The sequence below is a fragment of the Phalacrocorax carbo genome, chromosome 5, assembly GCF_963921805.1.
Source record: "Phalacrocorax carbo chromosome 5, bPhaCar2.1, whole genome shotgun sequence".
NCBI lineage: Eukaryota > Metazoa > Chordata > Aves > Suliformes > Phalacrocoracidae > Phalacrocorax > Phalacrocorax carbo.
In genome coordinates, this window is record NC_087517.1 from 9,095,310 (window position 1) to 9,116,335 (window position 21,026).

The 21,026-nt window shown below is 35.3% G+C and overlaps 1 protein-coding gene across 5 annotated transcripts in view; it reads right to left on the reverse strand.

Moving 5' to 3' along the window:
- Positions 1–1,382: 1,382 nt before the first annotated feature.
- The window catches only part of SLC35F5 (solute carrier family 35 member F5), a 38,175-nt gene continuing 18,531 nt past the window's right edge, over positions 1,383–21,026 (reverse strand). For all 5 annotated transcript variants that reach the window (XM_064451100.1, XM_064451105.1, XM_064451103.1 and 2 more), the window contains 8 exons: positions 20,913–21,000; positions 20,288–20,352; positions 19,816–19,920; positions 19,200–19,359; positions 15,554–15,644; positions 10,611–10,765; positions 10,051–10,139; positions 1,383–9,087 (listed from right to left, as the gene is read on the reverse strand). In XM_064451100.1, coding sequence (XP_064307170.1) covers positions 10,058–10,139; positions 10,611–10,765; positions 15,554–15,644; positions 19,200–19,359; positions 19,816–19,920; positions 20,288–20,352; positions 20,913–21,000 — 746 coding nt within the window. In that variant the 3' untranslated portion in view covers positions 1,383–9,087; positions 10,051–10,057. The remainder of the gene's footprint in view (positions 9,088–10,050; positions 10,140–10,610; positions 10,766–15,553; positions 15,645–19,199; positions 19,360–19,815; positions 19,921–20,287; positions 20,353–20,912; positions 21,001–21,026) is intronic.

Here is a 21,026-nt window from a genome sequence, read left to right on the forward strand (position 1 = left end):
AAGTTCTTTGCCAAATAAGATAGAACAAAGATCTTTCCATGTTGCACAAAAGAGAGGCACATATGATACTTCTCCATTTGGTGTCAAGAATAAATTGTTGCATAAGTGACAATTTCAGTAGATTTTTATAACCCCTTCAGAGTAGAAACGTTTTTCAAAGCAGTTAAGCAAGCAAGCTTCTTACCACAATTTATCAGTCTACTGTAAAAAAATAAAAGTGACAGGCCTATTATTGTTTGATTTCAATAGTTGTTCCTGTCCTGCAACATTCACAACAGTGCAGTCACTGGAAGAGCAGTTTCCATGAAATAACTGTTTGGATTACATCACCCTTGCTCATTACAAATTTTCATTTCAGACATTAGGACAGAGCAGTGGCAGGTAAACCCATGGCTCTTCCCAGTGGATTTGTGAAGGTGAAGATGGCCAAGAGAGGAATCCTCCCTGCTTTATACTGTCCCAAGTCCTTAGCTAAATTACTGTTTGTTTCATGCACACCCTTGCTTCTCCACACTGTGATTTATATTTGTCTTTACACCTATGCTTATAATTTTTCTAAGAAACTCTGGTCTGAAACTTAAGAATCACCTATTTGTACCTGCACTGTCAATCACATCACATTCTGTGATACTGCATTTTTGTATATTTTAGATATGACACAGCAAGCATCTCCTTGTTTTAGTGTAAAAATCTGCTTCTTGCTACAGCTGTGCAGTGGCATTGGTTATATCAGTACACAGAATTCAGCTGTAGGTAATCCAGAGAACTCAGAAAAGCCTATAGTAGGAAAATACTTTTTCTAATTTTTCTATTAAGTATTTAGGTAAATGCCTATCATCCCCAAGAGATTTTTGATTATTCAAGACACAAAGTTCAGCCACACAAAGGAAGGTCAATATCTAGTCCTGGTTAACTCCAAGGATCAAGGATGATAAACAGGCAAGCTGATTGTCGTTTTACCACTTATATGATTTCTTACACTGGAGTTCAGGAATGCAATAGATGGCTGGATACGACAGTAGCTCCCCCTGCTGATGAAAGCATCTCCTATCTTCTATAGTTCATGTATTCGCAAATAAAAGCTACCTGCTGCCATGAAAATGGATTAAAAATTGGTATTTTACTTCTTAAATTACTAGACCAACCTGGGACCAAATTAAAACCTTTTAGCATCCTAGCTGACTTCAGGTAAAATGAGACATCCTGAGACTCACTTTTAAGGGTGGAAGAGGGGAATTCAGTGTGTTGATTCAAGACTTTTGCACCGCTACACTGTTCTCCCAAGGCAGCCCACCCTTAGTGACTATTCGTTTTCTCTTAACTGATGGTATAAAATACTTTACACATTAACCCCAACCAAATACTAACTACTGTTAAGAAAATAAGATTTATAATCTTTATTGTTTACTTACATATAATAAATACAGAACAAAACATCACACCCATTGACTGTATTACACAGGCTGTTCATCAGAATACATTACATTTTCTTTTCATTAGCCCTTTTATAGGGTTCTGGTATTGGATATTAAGAATTTCAATCTATAAACTTATCAACGCCAAGAACAATCTTCCAATTTGCACCTTTACTCATGTTTCAAATATTCATATATATACACCGATTTTGTTAAAAATATATAAGCACTGTTCAATATTTGCAATATAGGCCTTTAATTTCCATTCATTAGATCTCTCAATATAGAGAATTTCAAAATAATTAGTAGCTTAAATCTGATTTTAATTAAAAATACTTACTCTATATTTCTCATTTAACTGACACAAAAAAAAAAAAACCAAAGTGAAAGGGCAAAGACACTCCAGGCAAAAAGCAATGTTCATTTTTAAAAAACAAAGGGTAAAAGTTCTGGTCCTTGCTTCACCTGTGTAATCCTGGAATAATGGAGACACCAATTTGGTAAGAAGAGGAAGGGAAGAAACCAGAAGCCAGAGTTTCTGAAGAGACATGCATCATCATTTCAGATTTACTACCGCCATCCTGCTGTTTTCTTGGCTTACAATCACTGCATCAAGCCATGATTATATGTTTTTCTCTGCATGAATATACTTATCATTAAATGGAAATTAGATAAAAATGCTACATTTCATTTTTTATCAAAAATAGATCAAGGTTTAACACACTCTGGAATCAGGTATTTAACTGCAAATGCAATATGCATCAGCGATTCAGGTTCTGGTCTCACTTCGGGAAATGGTTAAAAGATTATGCATAAAGATGTTTCATAGAGAATATATACCTGGAACTAGCTGAGCTCTCGGAACATCTGAATTATCAGCAAATCATACACACTTCATGCAAACAAAAGTTTTCTTCAGTTGAAAGTTTTTCAGTTAAAGCAGCTTCTGCTTTAAAAGTGTTATTCAGAATTCACTGAAACTTAGTACAAAACGTAATGCCAAAAAGACCATCAAAACTGCTACTGGTTTTGTGCATCTTTTAATGCACAAAAGGTTTACAACTTTCACAAATCAATCTGTATAAACAACTAAGAAGAAGTTTCATAAACAATTTAATTTTACTAATATCCCCTCCAAAGAGAACTTACACAACTATTAAATCACGACAAGGACCCCCCCAGCTGTACAAAGCTGAAGTTGTATCGCTTATTCGTTACATTTCTCTAATTCTAATCAGATAACGTCAACTTGAACAACTGGCTAAGCTTTCAGTATAGCTTTTTGTAAACAGCCTCTCACGATTTTCAGTTGATAGAGCACTCGTTTGTAACTGGATTGTATGTGGGACTTTCTAACACTTCACAAAGAAAACAAAAACCCAACCCAAACCTAAATCCCCCAAAACAGAGAAGAAACTCCTCTGCACATACACCCTCTCTCCAGCTATAATTTTCCCCCCTTTTTTTTTTCTTTACAATTACAGGGGTTAATTTAAGCATTCAGCTTCAATATGAGATTATTACTTTCTCTATTAAATCAAGATCAACCAGAGAGATCAATCCAGTACACTACTGGCTAAGCACTTCTGATATGTAGTTGTGCTGTAAGAAATTACCCTGATGATTTTACAGCTGATCACATGTGCTACCGAGTAAAATTCTTTATTTTCAATTAAGGTTATTGGTTTTATTTTTCTAAAGTTTTGGGTTTTTTTTTCCTCTCCCATAGGAAAGGGATACTATTTGGCTTGAAAGCCCCTGCTGGTCCCCTAGCTAGAGGAAAAAGCAGATTCTAAAAATATTTTAGAAATTACTGATTCTGGTAGAGGAACTAGTTTAATTGGGATGCAAAAGGTCAGATTTAGGTAGAAGTGAAGCACCCCTGATAACACAGACAACGAAGAAAAGACTTGTGGGCTGGCAACATTAGTAACATACTGAAGGATCTCTCTAACAAAAACACAGTAAATTGCACATTATAAAATTAGTTCTATGATAAATGGGTACTTTCCCTCACCTTGATAAACATGGGGGTTTTTGGCTGTTTTTTTTTTAAAAGAAGAACAAACAAACAAAGCCAAAAAGGAAAACAAAAACCAACACACAGCCCCTAAAAACACCCCAAAAAACAACCTGTGTAAAAACTTCAGGACCATACATGAAGAACTACAGAAACATCCCTGAAATATTATTTCTGAGGCCATTCCAGTATCCAGTCCTATTTCTTCTGTGGAACATATACAAAAACCTGTGCACCTTCCCTGACAAAAAACAAACAAACAAACACCAACCAAAAAAACCCCCAAAAGTTCATTAAAAAACAACACTGGATACAACTTCATAAACTGAGATGCAGTTGAAGAACTCGGCACTTGTAGAACTAAACAGCTGCTTTCTATGGCGACTAGGATTACATATTCTCACTTTGGACAAAAAATTCTCCTAGAAGTACACAACTAAGCAAAGTGGTTAACATTTCTTATACTGCTGATTTTAAAAAGTCATGTAGCAAGACAAATTTGCCTTCTAAGTAATTAAGCTGCATGCTGGCTATAGGGCAATATTTTTGTGACCAGTTACAGTAGTATGTTTACCATTTTTACCAGCACTAAAATCCCTCAAATTTACATTACTGAAGCCTTAAACCAAACTGCTCCAACTAGAGCTGCAGACAAATACTGCAAAGGCATAAAGGTCAACCTGACTACAGAGTTTCTTTTCAATAAAGTGTTACCTTATTCATGCTATGACTCTGGTGGCCTCTGGATCAAATCCCAGTCTAGCCAAAGTAACTTTACTAGAAAAACAAACAAAAATCCCCACAGTGAACTCACTTTGCAAAAATCTAATGATATAAGTGAATATATGTTTGAAGATACTGGTACTCTACCCCAGAATCAGGTTATGTACTACTATAGCATTGCCTAACCCTGACAGTTAATGTCACTGTCATGCCACAGGTCAGCTTCCAAATCAGCAGTGTAACTGTTAATTTATGTGGTGCATAGTACAATAAAGTAAAAAAACCACACACAAATTGCAATATCAGTTTAGAATGGATGTTTGACCAAAAAGTAACACTGTTGGGCAGAGTCTATTTTACTGACACCTTTAAACGCTGTTAACATCCCCTTCGTGATTTACCTGATAAGCCTAAGGAAGTTCAACACGAAAAGTTATGTGATGTGAAATGTTTGAGTGAAACCTGACAATGTTTGTAACAATTTTAAAAGCAAGAATTAGTTATCAGCTCTCACAACGCATGGTATCATCTGTATTTCCCTGAGAAATCATGCCATGCAATAATAACCATGTAAAACACGATACAGCATTAATGCAATCCTGGATTAGATTAAAAAAAAAAACAAAAACAAACAACAAACATGCATAACAACTGTTTATGAACAAAGACTTAAATGCTACTGCAGTTATAACTATTAAATTGCAGACACTATGTATGACAATCATAACAGAAATGGTAACTAACTCAAAACTTATCCCAAATAAAGAAAACTCATTAAAAGTACCATTCTATAGTTAGCCATGTAGCTCAACATTGAGATATTAACATTAGTTTCTGTTCCTTGATTTTTGAGAATGACACTTCTTAGCTTCATTTACAAACGTACAAAATACTCTGCCTTACCAAGGCCTATTTTCATATGAAATTTTAAAGTGTGTCTATAAACTCACCCTATGCCTGAAATTTAACTGTTCTTCCCCATCCTCTGATACCTCAGTATAGCTCAGTAACTTTATTTCCCTAAGATAGGAGGTTCTTTTAGTAGAGGGTAGGAATGATAACGTTCAACACAAAAAGAGACAGAACCAAGACTTACAAAGAAATCATTTTGCCACCTTATTTAAAGCAATCATAGCTGTGAATAGCAGTACCTGGCACAATGGGGACTGTGAAAGAGAATGACAACTAAACAGAACACACCAAGCGAAGTAATTTGCAGGCTTTCCTAGTTTTGCTAGTACGTTACCAGGAGGTATGCAATGCCTATACCAGCGCACCGGCTCAAGTATCGCATGCAGCACCATGGTTTGTCAAAGAACACCACTGCTTAACACTATTTCTGCAAAATACTTTAGCATTTGCAAGACCACAGTGAGACAACCAGGCAGCGCCTTAGCCTCCCTGCTTCTGAGTTTCAGTGCGCAGTCCACGCTAGCCCAACTCCATGACAAGCCAAATCAGTCATGTATGACAGTCCTCATGCCCCTGCATGGATTTCCACAGGCAAAAAGGCAACGAGCGAGATGCAGCGCACAGTGGGCAACAGGAGCATCTTCAGTGGCATTCACGTGCCCCATCCTTTCTAAGTAATTGTTGAGTACTGATGTGGCAGGTATTTCAGTCCTTTGCTGAATAAGTATTGCATCTACAGCAGCCCCTCGTAGTGAGCACGTTTTTGGCATGACTGAAACCTAACAGAAAGTAGCCAGAAAAATTGAAATTCTTTTTTTCCCTTTGTTCTGGAGTGCAGTACACAGTATATCAAACTATGCAAGACTCGCCAAAACCCTAAAAGCAAAGGCATGCTACATAGTGTTTGGTAAGTTATCATCATTGAATCCTCCATATATAAAACCTCAATCACAGACAGAAGAAATTGTTGGTTGTCTCACAGAATTACAGGAATTACTTCAACTGTTTGACAGAACAACACATGTAGTATTCATTTTCCATGTTTAGGCATGGGAAATCACTGTTCCTTAAGCATCTGACATTCAAAGAAACGCTTGAGATAAAAATTCATCAGTTTTTTAAAGTGTATGTGCTTCCTACAAGAAATAAGTCAGAAAAAAAGACATCCCCAAATTGAAACAGTAAGAGCAATGACAATTTATGCTAGCACACAGAGGGCAAAGCATTTACGAGAGAGGTCCTTCACATTCCAGTTGTGTCACGAGGAAGGAAAACCCAGCATGTCTCCATTACGTCAGAGGTACCTGAGAATCAAAGCTAAATCTCTTGTGCATTTACCAAGCACCCATTAGAGAGCTATGCAATTTACATTTCAAATTAGACATTATATTTATAAAATATTATTGTACTAAAAATCACAAGATTTTATAGAAAAAACCTCATCACATTCTATTAAATGCAGGAACAATGTTACATATAGATTCCGTAATTAAAACTGTAACACATTTCTTGTAACTACAGGGGCACCACTGTTTAAAAATCCTTTCAGGAAGGACAGTTTGCTTTGTTTCTTATTCTTTAAAGAACTGTAATTTAATGCAAAAATACTGCTCAAGCTACCCAGTGCCATGAGATTAAAATATTTAATATTTTAAAAAAATTAACACATTTTTGTTAAAAACAGTGGGATGGCCCTAACTGAGTTCACTGAACAAAAACATCCTTGAGCGTTCCCGGGGTCAGAATATTCTCCTAGTATTTATTTTCTTAACCTCTCAAACAATGAATAATGCAAGTTAAGAAAAGTCATACATGGGAGACTATCAGGATCATGAACATAAGGACAAATACGAATAGTAATTGCCCATTATACATAACAGCTCCAATTCTATCAGTATGACCAATTGCAAACAACAGTATTAGAATATTTTGCTAAAAATACTGTAATTGCCCATCTGAAAGCAAACTCAGTTTTCCCAGGCTTAGTTACTGATGCTGCAATGCCCAACTGACTCAAATTTGTAATTAATGCCTGGCATTATATATTCGGTATGACCTCATTGAAACATGTCATTAATTGAAAACAGATATCAGCTTTTTATTGCCGGTAGGCCTTAACATTACTTCTTGGAAAAATGCTGCAGCTAACATCCTCTAATTTGTTATAATTTAGAAAAAAAATCTCCTTAAAAAACCCCAAACACCTAAGAAAAATCCACTTACGAAAAAATCCCTGAAAATTCTACCAAAGTCAAATGTAAAATTAGTTCTACATACTGCATTTTGAACTGCTCTACTAGTGGGGTTTGGGAACTGAAACGTGAAGTTTCTCAAAATGCCTACATAAATTTAGCAAACTTTTCTGTTTGTTTTTGGTTTGTGGTTTTGATAGTTTTTTTTTGGTTGGTTGGTTGGTTTTTTCAATTCCTACTGCAGACATCCAAAGAAGAACTTCCTATCTCATATTAAAGAGATGCCTCAGATCACTGAAACTTGCAGTGTAATCCATTGTTAAAAACTGGAAGGAAGAATTTGATAAAGGTGTAATACTTGACCAGAATAACCCCCACATTATTTTTCTCCCTTCAATAGTTACAGATTTTTACATTAAATTCTAGCTGCTGGCTAGTCAATTCTTCTAAATGTATAGCTAAGTGTCTTGCTTTCCTGCATTCCCTCTTGTCTAGTAGCTGTATCACCAAACCACCAACATTTCTTTTGGAAGGATCATTACTGAGTGTCAAAACATGAAAAAGCTTTGTGTTCCGTCATCCTTCTACATTTGTGGGGAAGGATAGTAGAAGTACCCTACACTTGTTATGTGGAAGAGAATACTGTTAGCTGAAAATCCATCCTAAATTCATTATTAAAAAAATAAAATCCATCAAAAGCCAAAATTAACTTTAATATAAGTGTCTTATAGGCCAGAAGTTGGAAAATGGCCTGAATAATTTCAGATATTCCTGAATATAATTATTCATAATTTTTCAGAATCAAATAGGACAGAAGCACTGCAGTGGAAGGAAGATACAGGTTAAAAGGAAAATTATCAATTTTAGAATAAATTTATTAATGCAACTGGAAAAAATAAATCACTGTAAACACCTTTATCTTGCAGATTGTTTAGCACATTACTGTAGTGCCAACCCACAGACTGAACACTTTCACAGTTAATCTGATTTTTTTTGAAGTTGGCAGCTATACATCTGAAAACCTTCAAATTTAGTTTTTCCATGTGAGATAACTGGGAATATGAATGGGTTACAGATCAGTCTGTTCAAAACAAATGTTGATTTTGAGAATGTACACCCAAATGTACTGTAATTACAAATATTTTACCATTCATCAAAATTTTAAACATTCCAGATTGTTAGGTAACAAAAGATTTTTAAACATTGGCACCCATTGCCATTACAAGGCTTCTCAAAATGGCAAAAGACAGTATATATGTAGTGTTTCAGGACCGTACAAAGATCCTGCCTCAAGAATTACAAGAATGCACTTAATAAATTATTTTTCTATTTTCTTCTATTAATATGCAAATAGTTTATACAACATAAAAAAGTTAATTTGTACCTACTACAGGTAACATATCTATTTAGCTTTTCATCCGAAAGCCTGTAAGACTTGATGACCTGCAAACTTATTTACATAACTCATTTGAAAGTATTTTTTAAAAATAATATTGTCCAGCATTTAACAAAATTGTGAGTTAAAAGAAGAAAGAAATCACTTAACAGCGTTTGTTTTCTTGATTTTGTCAAGTAACTTCACCAGCTCAGTGTCATAAGGCAGGTTGGTTGCTCAGATGGACTAAGACTCCCTATGGTGATAGGCATGTAGTAAATTTGTTCATTATAAAACCAGATGAAAGCAAGAAAGAGGAAAAGTTTAGAGTTTCAAAAGAACTGAAACTTCTTAATTTTCACTACAAATTCATAATAGGCACTGAAACATGATTTCTTAGGGACTTTTCCAGAAGATTGTCTCTTCGCTGGGCATCGTTCCATTTTTAAACTAGGAAGAGAGGAGAAAAAAAGAAAGATATCAGCACTACGTGATTAAAGATTACAAAACAGGAATCACTGTGCTTATTTGTTTCCATTTTATTAATAAAGGAAATAACTTGTGTGTTTTAAGCTTAAGACACCACATTTACTGGTTTGGTTAAAATATTTTTAATTTCATTATTAGATTTAAGCAGCATTGGAAAAGAAAAATATACTTCTCATTATGTAAATCTGCATGCGTTATTTGAAAACTAAAGCCCTGAAGCACAGGGCTAAGAGCGTCCTAAACTATGTCTACCTTTATGCTCCAAGATAGTATCAACAAACCATGTAATGTTTCTGTTAGAGGTCTGCATAACCTCCTCTTAGGGAAGGATATTTTGCAAACTCCCTAGCTATTCTGCTCTTGTTTCCCTGCCCTTACCATGAGAAATATTTTCCCTAATATTTAATGTAATTTAACAAATTGATTCTTGTCAACCACAAACACAAGGACTCCTTCCCATTTTCTAGATCCTTTATGATAAAGTCTGGTCATGTCCTCTAAACTTCCATAAACGGTCAATGTTTTTCATGAACTGCAGCAGCCCAAACTGAGACCTCAACAGCATTAATAAGAGTGAAATAATTACTTCAGATCTCTTCCACACACATCATCCATACCAACGAGTTGTATGCCTCTTCTGGTTTATTGACTCATGTCCAAGTTTTGATGAATGTTATAATACTCTTAAGTAAAAAACCCACTACTTTACATTTCAAAACCATTGACCAAGAACCGTGCCAAGGTGAGAATAGTGCTTGGTAACGAATAATAATCATTCTGAAGATACCCTTCAAAACTCTATCCATCAATACAGAACAAGATTAACGGTATGCTCCATAAAAATGTGTACTTATATAGCACAAATGCCATCATGAAAACCAATCCTCACCTTTCTCTGTATTGTTTGAAGTTTATTAAACATACCTTTTGTCTACGAACAGCAACTGTCTCCATCTTGTGAAACACTATGCATAGGAATGAGACTTTCACACTGCTCACTTTCTTCCGGCATTCTTAAAAGAAACAAATTTATTTGTTTAAAGTTATACACTAATATTAAATTGGTTGTTATGAAGAAAACAGAAGGACTAAGTATGCTAGTGGTTTGAACTGCAGCCATTAAAAACATACAAAGACCCCTTAACTTCATAAAGTATACTCACATTTGCACAATTTTCATAGCAACTATCATAGAGACGGGGGGGGGGGGGGGGGGGGGGGGGGGAGAGAGAAGGAAAAAAGAAAAGCTGTGACAGCCACTAGGAAAATCCTTTTAACAGGTAAACAGTCTTCACGTCTTCCCATTTTCTGAACTTTACATAGATTAATAAATGGATTGGCAGCTACTAGTACTAAGAAATTAGTACACCCAAATATAAAATTAGATTAAAACAAATACAGTATGAGTACTGTGGCTTATGAAAGAGTATAGGATATTGGAAAGGCTGAAGAAGAGATAGGATTATACTTTGTGACTGCCCTACCTCTGAATTCGATGTTTTCTACAAATAAAGGCAAAAATTCTTCTGATTCCCACCATCACTGGATCCCAGTTGTTATAGTGACATAAGAGAGTTGCAATGAAAAAAGAAAAAAATACAGGGATCGCCCCCGCAAAAAATAACCAGGAAAACTGCACCTGGAATTAAAACACAAACATCATTCACTCAAGAGTAAAAAGAAAAAGATATCGGCATACTGTGTATTTGAAATAATTATTATTGTAAGTTTGAGATAAAGTTTCAGTTCTTTTAAATTGGGTGGAATATTACAAATATTTTTGTAAGTTATTTGGCACAATTTCTATAGCCACTGCAGCTTCTAATAAATGAATAACCTTCTTCATTGATCTATTCTTATAAATGTAACATACTGTTTGTGCTGTGGATGAAGACTGCTCTTTCCAAACAGACTCATTTTTAGGTTTTAGCTGTCTGACTGGTACCGATGAGAAAGTCCCCTAGACACTGCAAAAATTCTGAATACGAGATCTCACCTGAAAGATTTGTGCACCTGTTTATTCAGTATAAATATACTGCCACTGAATGGTAACTGCTGAAATCAATGCACAGAGAAAGACTATACTACTGGATATGTACAATAATTCTCTTTTCTTTTTAAAAAAAAGGCAGGGCACGTTATTTGCCCAATTTAAACTAAATTCTACTTGTATCTATAATACTCCTTGTATCTATCTACCACTACATTCAGAAGTGATCACCTGAGATTGTTTAAAGCTCAAAATCTAGAAGTTAGAGAAATGAAGGGTGCAAGAACAAGAACTAGTTTCTGAAACGCCTTTAAGGCTAACAGAGCAATGACCCATGGGCACGGCACCCCCTTGTGGAGAAAGTTTCCAAAGTTGAAGACTTTGAGGAAAAACGTAATTTTGATACCTAGCACCGATGTTCACTCTCAAATATCTAATAAACTGCAATTGTTAGAGCCTTATCTTATCCTTACTGCTTTCTAACAGAAATCCATAAACACATAAGCTCCCAACAGGAAAAATTGAATAGTTGTTAAAAATTTAGTTGTAATTTCTTAAGATTCCGATTTATGTCAGATTATTACAGAACAATAAAGACCCAGAAAGTTAGTAATTACACATATTGTATAGTTACCATACCATCTGACAGTCATATGAAAACTGCATATATTAATAGTTTAATCTTTACCTTATTAGCCGTGCCAGCAGCATTCTTACATAGGTTCCTTTTAAGAAAACCGAAATGAGGTGTAAAGGCAAGGCTGGCCAGAAACTCTAACTGGAAAGCTTGAAGTTGGAAGCTTAAATTTCTATTAGCTTATGAGACCTCAGTGAGCATAAGCCTTGGCTTAGGATATTTTGATGTTTGTATGCACATACTTGCACAAATACACTTGTACAAACAACCTCAAAATCTCCAGGAGTTTGCCTTTAATTAGGGTCACTCATTTGTGCTTCTAATACTAGCAACTTCTTTTGTAAAAAAAAGGAAGAGACAAAGGATTTATGTCCAACAGCAAGAGAAGATACAGTAGGAAATTTACTTTGTTGTCAAAGACAAGCTTTAACATCCCACCAATGACCTCCTGCTGACACAGTCCGGTACCAGAAGGTGTAAGAGTTTACCTACTCTCTAATATACAAGAAGCAGCCACAAGCAAAAAGCACCAAACAGATAAAGAAGTAGAAACTTGGACAGAAAGTACGTAACAGCCAGTGTGAGAAGAAAGAACAGTAATGTGGGTTGTATAGATGAATCTGAAAAAAAAAAACAAAACAAAGAACGAACCCCCGACCCCTCCCTGATTACTCTCCCGCGTCACCCGATGGTCAGCTGCTCTGTATTTGCCCAGAGGAAGACAAAGCCGCCTTTTCAGAGAAAGAAAAATTGAAAGGATCAGAAGGCAGCAAGTATATGGACCACAAACTCCAGAGGGAGCCAAGGGGTGGCAAGTGAAAAGAATGGCAGATGAAATGGAAGAGGCATGAAGACTCAGATCATGACAAACACTGCCACCGCGAACTGAGACAACACAGAAAGAGGAAGATTTAAGACAAGAAATAGGAAAAGAACAAATACAAGGTGTACAGGAAGTCAGATAGTTAGCTACATCTGTGGGGACTTTTTGTTTGTTTATAAATACCAAGTACATTAAAATTGGAGCAACTAACAGTGATAAATTACAAAAATGAATTTAAAAATATAACTTGCCCTTGTATTGCCGACATCATCTGAAAGACATCCAACAGAGACTTAAAGATGTTTTGGCTATTTCAAATGCCTTGATATTGCATGAGTACATGAAGAATAAATTAATTTTAAAACATCTGGACTCTGTGTTCACTCAGATTAAATAGCCTAGAGATTGTTTACTGAAAATTAGAAAAGCATATTCCATTTTTCAATGCATTCCAGAAGAAAGTTTAGATGAATTGCCTCAGAAGACACATAAGCTTTTCATATATTCATAACATGTAACTAGACACACCCCCCTCTAAAAATGTATTTGCACACACATTTATATATATAAAATATTTATAGATGCACACATATACATACAGAATTGTTATTTTTTGCTACCAGCATTAGCTCACATATCAACCTAACTCCACTTGACTAAAGTGAATTTCTAGGGGAAAAGTCTACAGATTTTTTTCTACCCCTTGTTTCCTTAATAGCCATCATTAGTTATTTACCTTCCCGTTACAATTTATATCCCAAGTGTATATTTCAGATATATAAACAACAACACAAATACAGTTATCTTCCCAACAAATGCTTTATTATTGTTGGAGTCACAGCAAAACCTTGCAGTATTTCCATGATGGAATATTCAGCTAATACTAATATGAAACAAACTGTATCTCATGTTTGTTACGCAAGTATTCATTCAGGGTCTGATTCTCCTTTTATTTTCCAATTTAACTTTCCGTTTTTTATTTTTATCCTTTTATTTTTCAGCTTTATTTTCAAAAATCCACACTGACTTTAAGTGAAATACAAGTTGTGTGGCCTTTTCCCCCCATCTTTACACACCTGCCAGAAAATTTCAGTAGTCAAAAGGTTCTCATTAGGACTTTACACTTTGCTTGTGAAAACATCAAGCAGTAAAGTTTCTTTTTGGCAGGAAACATTCCAAGTGCAAGACTTGAATCATTTCTTGCACATTGGTCAGTCTTGTACAAAAGAAGTGCAAGCCTCAAAAGAAAAAAATTCAAACGTTGTGATGGAAAACAAGTCATAAACTGAATGACCACAGATAATGGATGAACCCCACTTGCTTCAGGGGAACCACTAGTCGGAGAATGCCTGGAACATAGCTTAAATTGAGCATAGTCAGAATTTTTCTCTTCTCATACTTCTACATTTCTGTTTGCACAGAGCTTACAAACTAAGCATAACTGTGTTTGCTACAAGACTCAGAAGAACATCAAAGCAGTATAAGCAAGCACCAGCTCGCAAAGCAAGACCACCAGTCTATTCAAAATATCAGAACTACTACTGTATAGTTAGTTCTAAGTTTGGTCGGTTTTGCTCAGTTTTATTGATAGAATTTTCAGCTGAACTATTACATGACTAAACTGCTTCCTAATTCACATCGTCTCAATAAAAAACTTCTTGTATTTCAGTAACAAACTGTATTTAGGCCAAGGGGCTCAAATACTGACTAATTCACTGTTTTCAGCCCAGAAAACACATTACCTGGCTCATAATTTTACTCCCTGCTTTCTAAAAAGCTCCCGCAGCCTCTCCATACCACATGCCTATACATGCATTTAACATAAGTGAAATACAGATGTCACCAACTGTCAAAATGCACACAAGTGTGCGACAAGAAATGCTCACACTTTAGCAAAGTGACAAATACACCTGTGTCTACACTGGGAGGTGTCAGAAGGCATAGCCATAATGGAGTAAGTAAGAATGCCCTGAAAAAATAGAAGGGCATTATCACTGTAAGAAAAGTTAAGCTATTTCAAAGAGTTTAACAGGTGGTTTAACTTTCAACTTAAAATTTTCGCAATAGGGATTATTTAAATCCAAAATGAAGAGCAGAAACAAGTGATCCTGCCTTCAGGAAACAGAAAGAGTTATGTGACCTCGATTTAAAGAAAAAAAAAAAAAAAAAAAAACACAGAAAAACCACAACTGCATGCTTGCAGTATGTGCTAAATAATAACTATTGACATGAAATTAAGAATTTTATATTCCTTGCCACTGATTAAATATGATATTCTAACATTCCATTTAAAACTGAGAATTCTACCCCACCAGCATGAGAAGTATCTATTCAGCTTGAAGAATAATATAAACTAGCTTCATATAGTTTCTATTCTAAACTCATCAGATTCTTTTCTTTCTTTACATACAGGACTTTTCCACAGCTATTACCTCAGTACCAGTGAAACTAGACTAACTTAAAGGAGGACAGTTAAATGGAAGCCTACCATCCACATGGATCTAATAATATGCAGTTAAGCCTTGTAACAGCTACATTTCTTTGTGGTAAAACTGCAGATTTTTGGTTTTCTTGCTAAGTGAGTATTTTCAAGATAGGCAGTCTATAACAATTCTATAATTGTAAAGGTATTAATTTAAGGTGTGCTCTATTTGCAGTTGTTCTTTAATTCTGAAGAGTGCCCGTTCAAGGTAAAGCATTTGGCCAGACATTGCTGGTGACTTTGGGTACTTTTCATACAAGCTGCATCTTAATCAAATATATTTAAGTGTTCAAGTGCATGCTTGCATCCACAAAATTACTGTAACTGTCAATATCAATTACAACTGTCAATAGCAATTAATTACAACACAGTTCAACCATTAACAACAAGCAACAGAATTAAAACACTGTTCATTGTATATATCGTTAAATATACCACTGCCATTTAATTCAAAGAAATTCTGTTAATGACAGTCAAAACTTAGTAATACGTTACCTTTTGCATGCACATGTCAGCTATTATGGACAGAGGTATTGTAAGGCTTAGCGCAAGTGTGCCTATCAGTGATGAGGTAAGAAAGCATCCCCTAAAAAACAACAATAATAATTATTATTGATAATAATAGCAAAGAGGTCTTTTAAATAAGACAACTTAAGTAATACATCAAACTGCAGAAGGCATTTGATCAAGCCTGACTGTTAGTCATTGTTTGTTTGAATAAGAAAAATGTGAGATACCCACACTCTGTCATAAATATGTAAAACTGCATAGAATTCTTAACTAGATAATTGATGTCTCTGGAGTGAGGTTTAATTCCCATGCAAACCTTTTGAGATGATGGAAAAGTCACTACTTCACATGTAGTGACTTCACCTAGAAAAATCTGCATTTTGTTTCAATTTTGAAATAGTTAATACCAGCTTATAGCAATTAAATCTGTTTTGTCCCAGTCTGGTTAATTAAAAAAGAAAGGTTACTGATGTCTAGAAACTCTACCCCAAAAGAGAAATATTTTTTACAAATAGACAAATTCTTAAACTAACAGACTGTGCTTTTAAATCTCACTCTAAAATACACCCTTGAAATCATTCTTCAGAGTCTCAGTAAGACTTCTCTGCATTCTGCAAGTGGTCTCATCGTATTTCCTAAGCAGGAACAAAGTCATTAGACTTCTCTAAATCACTGAGTCACAAAGATCCATTACAATTTATTTAAATGATAGAACAAAACTACAGTCATACATCAGAGTAGTACTCATTAACAGCCATAGAAAACTGACCCGTTTTCCCAAATTCCTTTGCAAGTCGTAGTTTGCAAATGACCAATTTACTGAAAAAAGTTTAAAGAAAACCAAACAAATATATAAAAAAACCTCAAAGTATACGTAGGACAGACCTAGCAGAACACGTGAGCTCTTCAGATCTTCAGCATTTCAACTTAAGCCTACGGCTCTATAAATAAAATATTACTAGCCTGAGCCATTTCGATACCAAGTGAAGAGCATAACATCCAATATAAAAAAAATTGCAATTCTCATTTTATGACTGACCAATTCAAAAGTTACCAAGGATAGTGACACTTGTTAGCAACCACTCCTCTATGAAATAGCCTATTCTACTATATGAAGAAAATACATACAAGGGGGTATCTACCCAATTCAAATCAGTAATGCCCACTACTGAGTCAGCATCTTATTTCAAAGGCATCCAGAACTTATTTATTTATTTATTAAGATAAAGGCAATTCTTCCTGTCCTTGGCAAATACTGAAAACAGTACAAGCTATGCTTTTATTGTGGAACTGCAATTAGTTCCGCACACATCTGATTTTAAAGGAGGAAAGTCTTGTAGTTTTTGTTAGAATTCTGAAATCTGTTTTTTACCTACTCAATCTTTCATCTGGTTACCGTAAAAATTAAACAGATGCAGATGCATCACTGAAATTATATTAATGAAATGTGAGTCACTGAAGACAATGCTATTTTAATTCACCTCACTGAAGTTTGTTAACACCTTTTAAACACAAAGATTTGAACACACTTTTGGAAAACATTTTCTAGAACATGACTTTGTGCATGTATTTCTCTAATTAAACTAGAATAGTACTCCAAACCAAGCCATTAGGTCCTCCCATAAGACTGACTTCAAGGCAAGCAAAAATGACCAGTCTGGATATCTGTAATCACTTTGTGTCATTCTGTGTCTTGAAAACAAAGAAAAATCTAAGCAGATGAAAAAGGAACAGAAAGGAAACAACAGGTTTTTAGATACTCTGCATTTTTGCAAACTTCTTCCCCAATATTCTAAATCCCGTTCTATACCAGAAGAGAATACTTCTGTATTTCTGCACTGACCACTTATAAATTAGAATCAACCTGTCCATCGAACACCATAAATGAATAAATGGTACGGAGTTCAATGAAACTTATCAGCAGGTTTAAAAAAAAAATAAAAATTCATTGGGTCACATCTGCCACTACATTATTTAGTTGGCAGTATGTGGTTGGGTTGAGTAAACAAGTAGGTTAAATATCATTTACTTCCAAAGAAAGAGTAAAGGTCCATACTAGTGGCACACTGGACTGCTAAAAGGATGATGTCAGCACAAACTCTGAAATTAGTCCTAGTCCAAAACTGTAAGAAAAAGGAACTGGAAATAAAAATAGCTCTTTAATTAACTGGATTATCATTCTGAATAATTAAACAAATAGCATGTGTTTAAAAAGTCTGTGCACACCCATGTACTTAACCCTATGCTAGTACTTGATTTTGGGACAAGATCCAAGTTTGGGTTTTTTAGAGGTTTGTTTTTGGGTTTGTTTGTTTGTTATTTTGCCTACGTTGAAAATGCACTCAATCTTTTTACAAACTGATACTGAACACAGGCTAACCTTACAAGATGGCATTAACATCACAAAAATATTCCATCAATAATCAAATTAAATTACAAAGGAACGTATGCTGCAATGCATTGATAACTAGAACTGGTGTATGACTTTGCCAATAAACAAAAAATGTCATGATTAATTTCCTAAATAACTTTAAACTTGATCTGAAAACAAACAAAACCCCCGAACAAAAATCCACACACATGCACACAAAAAAGGGGTTTCACGGAACTCTGCCCAGATCTTTTGTTGTACTGCTGTCTCGGGATTTAGGATCCTAGGATTACAGATATCTCTGTCTCAGAGTAGCTATCCCATGAGGTTTTTCAGTCTCTATACCATAGAGCTGAGGGGCTGAACACCAAGGGTTCTCATGCAAAAGCTCAGACTACCACACTTATTCAAAATGTAGCACTGAAACTGACATCGCTCACTGAGCATCTGGATGGCACTGGAATCATGTCTCTCTTTGGAAACCCTTCCTCAGTGTTTCCAGAATAAAATAAAACTTGTATAATTTTCTGTTACACCTCTATTTTAACCTAAAGCTGGCCCAGAAGAAAGTCAAAGACTTCCTGAATTCCCTGAAGTTGGGAGCCCTGACGTACCAAACAGTTCTCCAATAAACTTTTGTGTAGCTGTTAAAAGGGCAGTGTTAAGTCTGCTACAGCTTTTGAGCCATTCATATAAAAGCCTCACATTCAATCCTCTGTTGCTGACCTATCCAGACTATCATATAATTAAATTTCTAAGCAAAAGCTAGGCTAATCTATGAACTGCCATATCTTCATGATTAAGGCGTTCTGATGAGATTTAGCTCGTTAAGTCTTTGAAGAGTTAAATAAATAGGTCAACTATAGAATACTACATTCTGACTCGTAGATATCCAACATGCACAAGGCCTCAGAAACTGAAGAACTGTTAGAACAGAAATTCATGCTCTCCTATTACCACCGCAACTCTGTCCCACAAAGTCTTTTAAGCTCAAAATGTTAACTGTAGAATGAGCTAAGCACACAGTATCTTAATGTATACTACAAGACCATGTCACCTGTTTTTTAAAGTTAGCTGTTGCTCTTAAACAGGACATTGTGACATGATGGATGACATCCTCTAACTCCAACTGCATATATGGATGGGGAAAAAGGGGCGGGGGGCAGGGAATCCTACCTAGACAATTTGACATCTCAACATTTGAGAACACAGGTAATACATAATGAAGTGTGAAATACATACAAACCATGTAATACGTACCACAGCCAGAGGAACTCTGACAGAACTGTCCCGATAAGGCCATTAATGACAATGCACATCCATATCAGTTTACTGGGAAACTCAAATGCTTCAAACCCAGTATAGTGAAGAAGGAAAAACCCTGGCCACAGCAGCAACAGATTAAACAGCCCTACAAAACCTGAGTATAAAAACAGCATTAAGTAAATAACAATAAATATCCTTCAACATAACTAAAATCTCAGCCAAACTCTGCTATACAAAAAAGCAGCAAAAGCAGTATTTTACATCTTTCAAAGGAAACGAATAAAAGAAAGTTCACCTGAAATTCACAAACAACAATCACATCAGATATTTACAGGCTTGAAATTGGGGGGGGAAGGGGGATAAATCCACTGAGTCCAAAGGGGCTGTCTGCATTCCTACAGGTAGTGTTATCTTCCACTGTTAAGACTGCCAACAGGAAACAATTCATATGACCAGTCTCTAAAGTACTCATAACCACAGGAACAATAGGCTTTCTCTACTTCCTTGGCTATTCTGAGCCCCTTTACCCTTTTACAGTTCAGTGCCTGAAAACAATCAATTTAATCACAAACTGAATTAAAACTTTCAATACAGTTATTTTTAGTCTTACCAAAGAACATTGGTATGTCAAGTTTATCTTCTCTATCTACTTTCCTTTTTATCATTACTATGTACACAGCATACAGCATTGCTCCCACAAGAGACCAAAGGGAACCTGTAAAGATGAAAAAAACGCTCACTTAAGACATGCCAAACATGTTATGCATGATAGGATCAACTCTCCTAAACATACCTCTGTTGTAAAACTTTCAGAGATAAATTGTTTATTACAGAATCCATTACTATATGGAAAGCATCGAAAAAATGCAGAAAGCTCGAAAATGTAAATACTTTCGCAATTAAGCTATATACATGGGGGAAAAAAATCATCATAAATGTCCAGCTTCAGAAGTTGAAACTAAAAAGCCAGATTGTGAAACATTACATGAGTAAGAAATATATAGCTTGCTACATGACCTACTGAGTATTGTGCAAAGACGGTGCTCGTCACTGCATATTCTAAGATTAAAAAAACCAAATACCTATTGTATCTTTTCCGGAAGATTTCTCAGATCCAGAAAGGTTAACAAGTACCACACCACCAATGCTAGCAAAAAAGAAGAAATGCAAAATGCTTACTTAAACTCCAGAACTTTTTTCACATAGACAGGAAAAAAAAAAAAAGGGGAGAATATAAAAATACAGTTCCATCATTAGCTATTTTTAGTTAATCAAAACCCACTCTTGGAAAAGCCAAAAGGAGTTCTCTATTGCTAAGGCCTGATCCTAAGGTAAAATCAAATGAACAAAAACACCCCCACTTTCAATTCCCTGAACAATGCATCAGGCATTTAATGAAACAGGCTGACAACACTGAACGTCAAGCCTCTCCCTTTTTCCCATCTACACAAAAATAAAGAAACCATAATTAAACAACAAGAAAACAAGTTCACATATTTCCAACAGAAACCTAATTCATCTAATTTCCTACAGCAGCATGAGATTCAGTAATTGTTCATGATATGAATTATTTAAAAAGACTTAATTCACTTGCTCAATTTATCTGTGAAACAAGGTTTTTTTAAAAAGTGAAGCATATAATATATTGTCACAGATACCATAGGTATAGTAGGTACAGTAGTACTATGTTCCATGACATTATCTTACCTTAAAATAACAGCTAATAATTTGGACAGGGTAAACCTATCGCCACTGTTACTGGGAAAGACTGCAGCTAAGATTAAAGTAAAAAGCCCTGCAACAGAAATTAAGAAGAGTTTA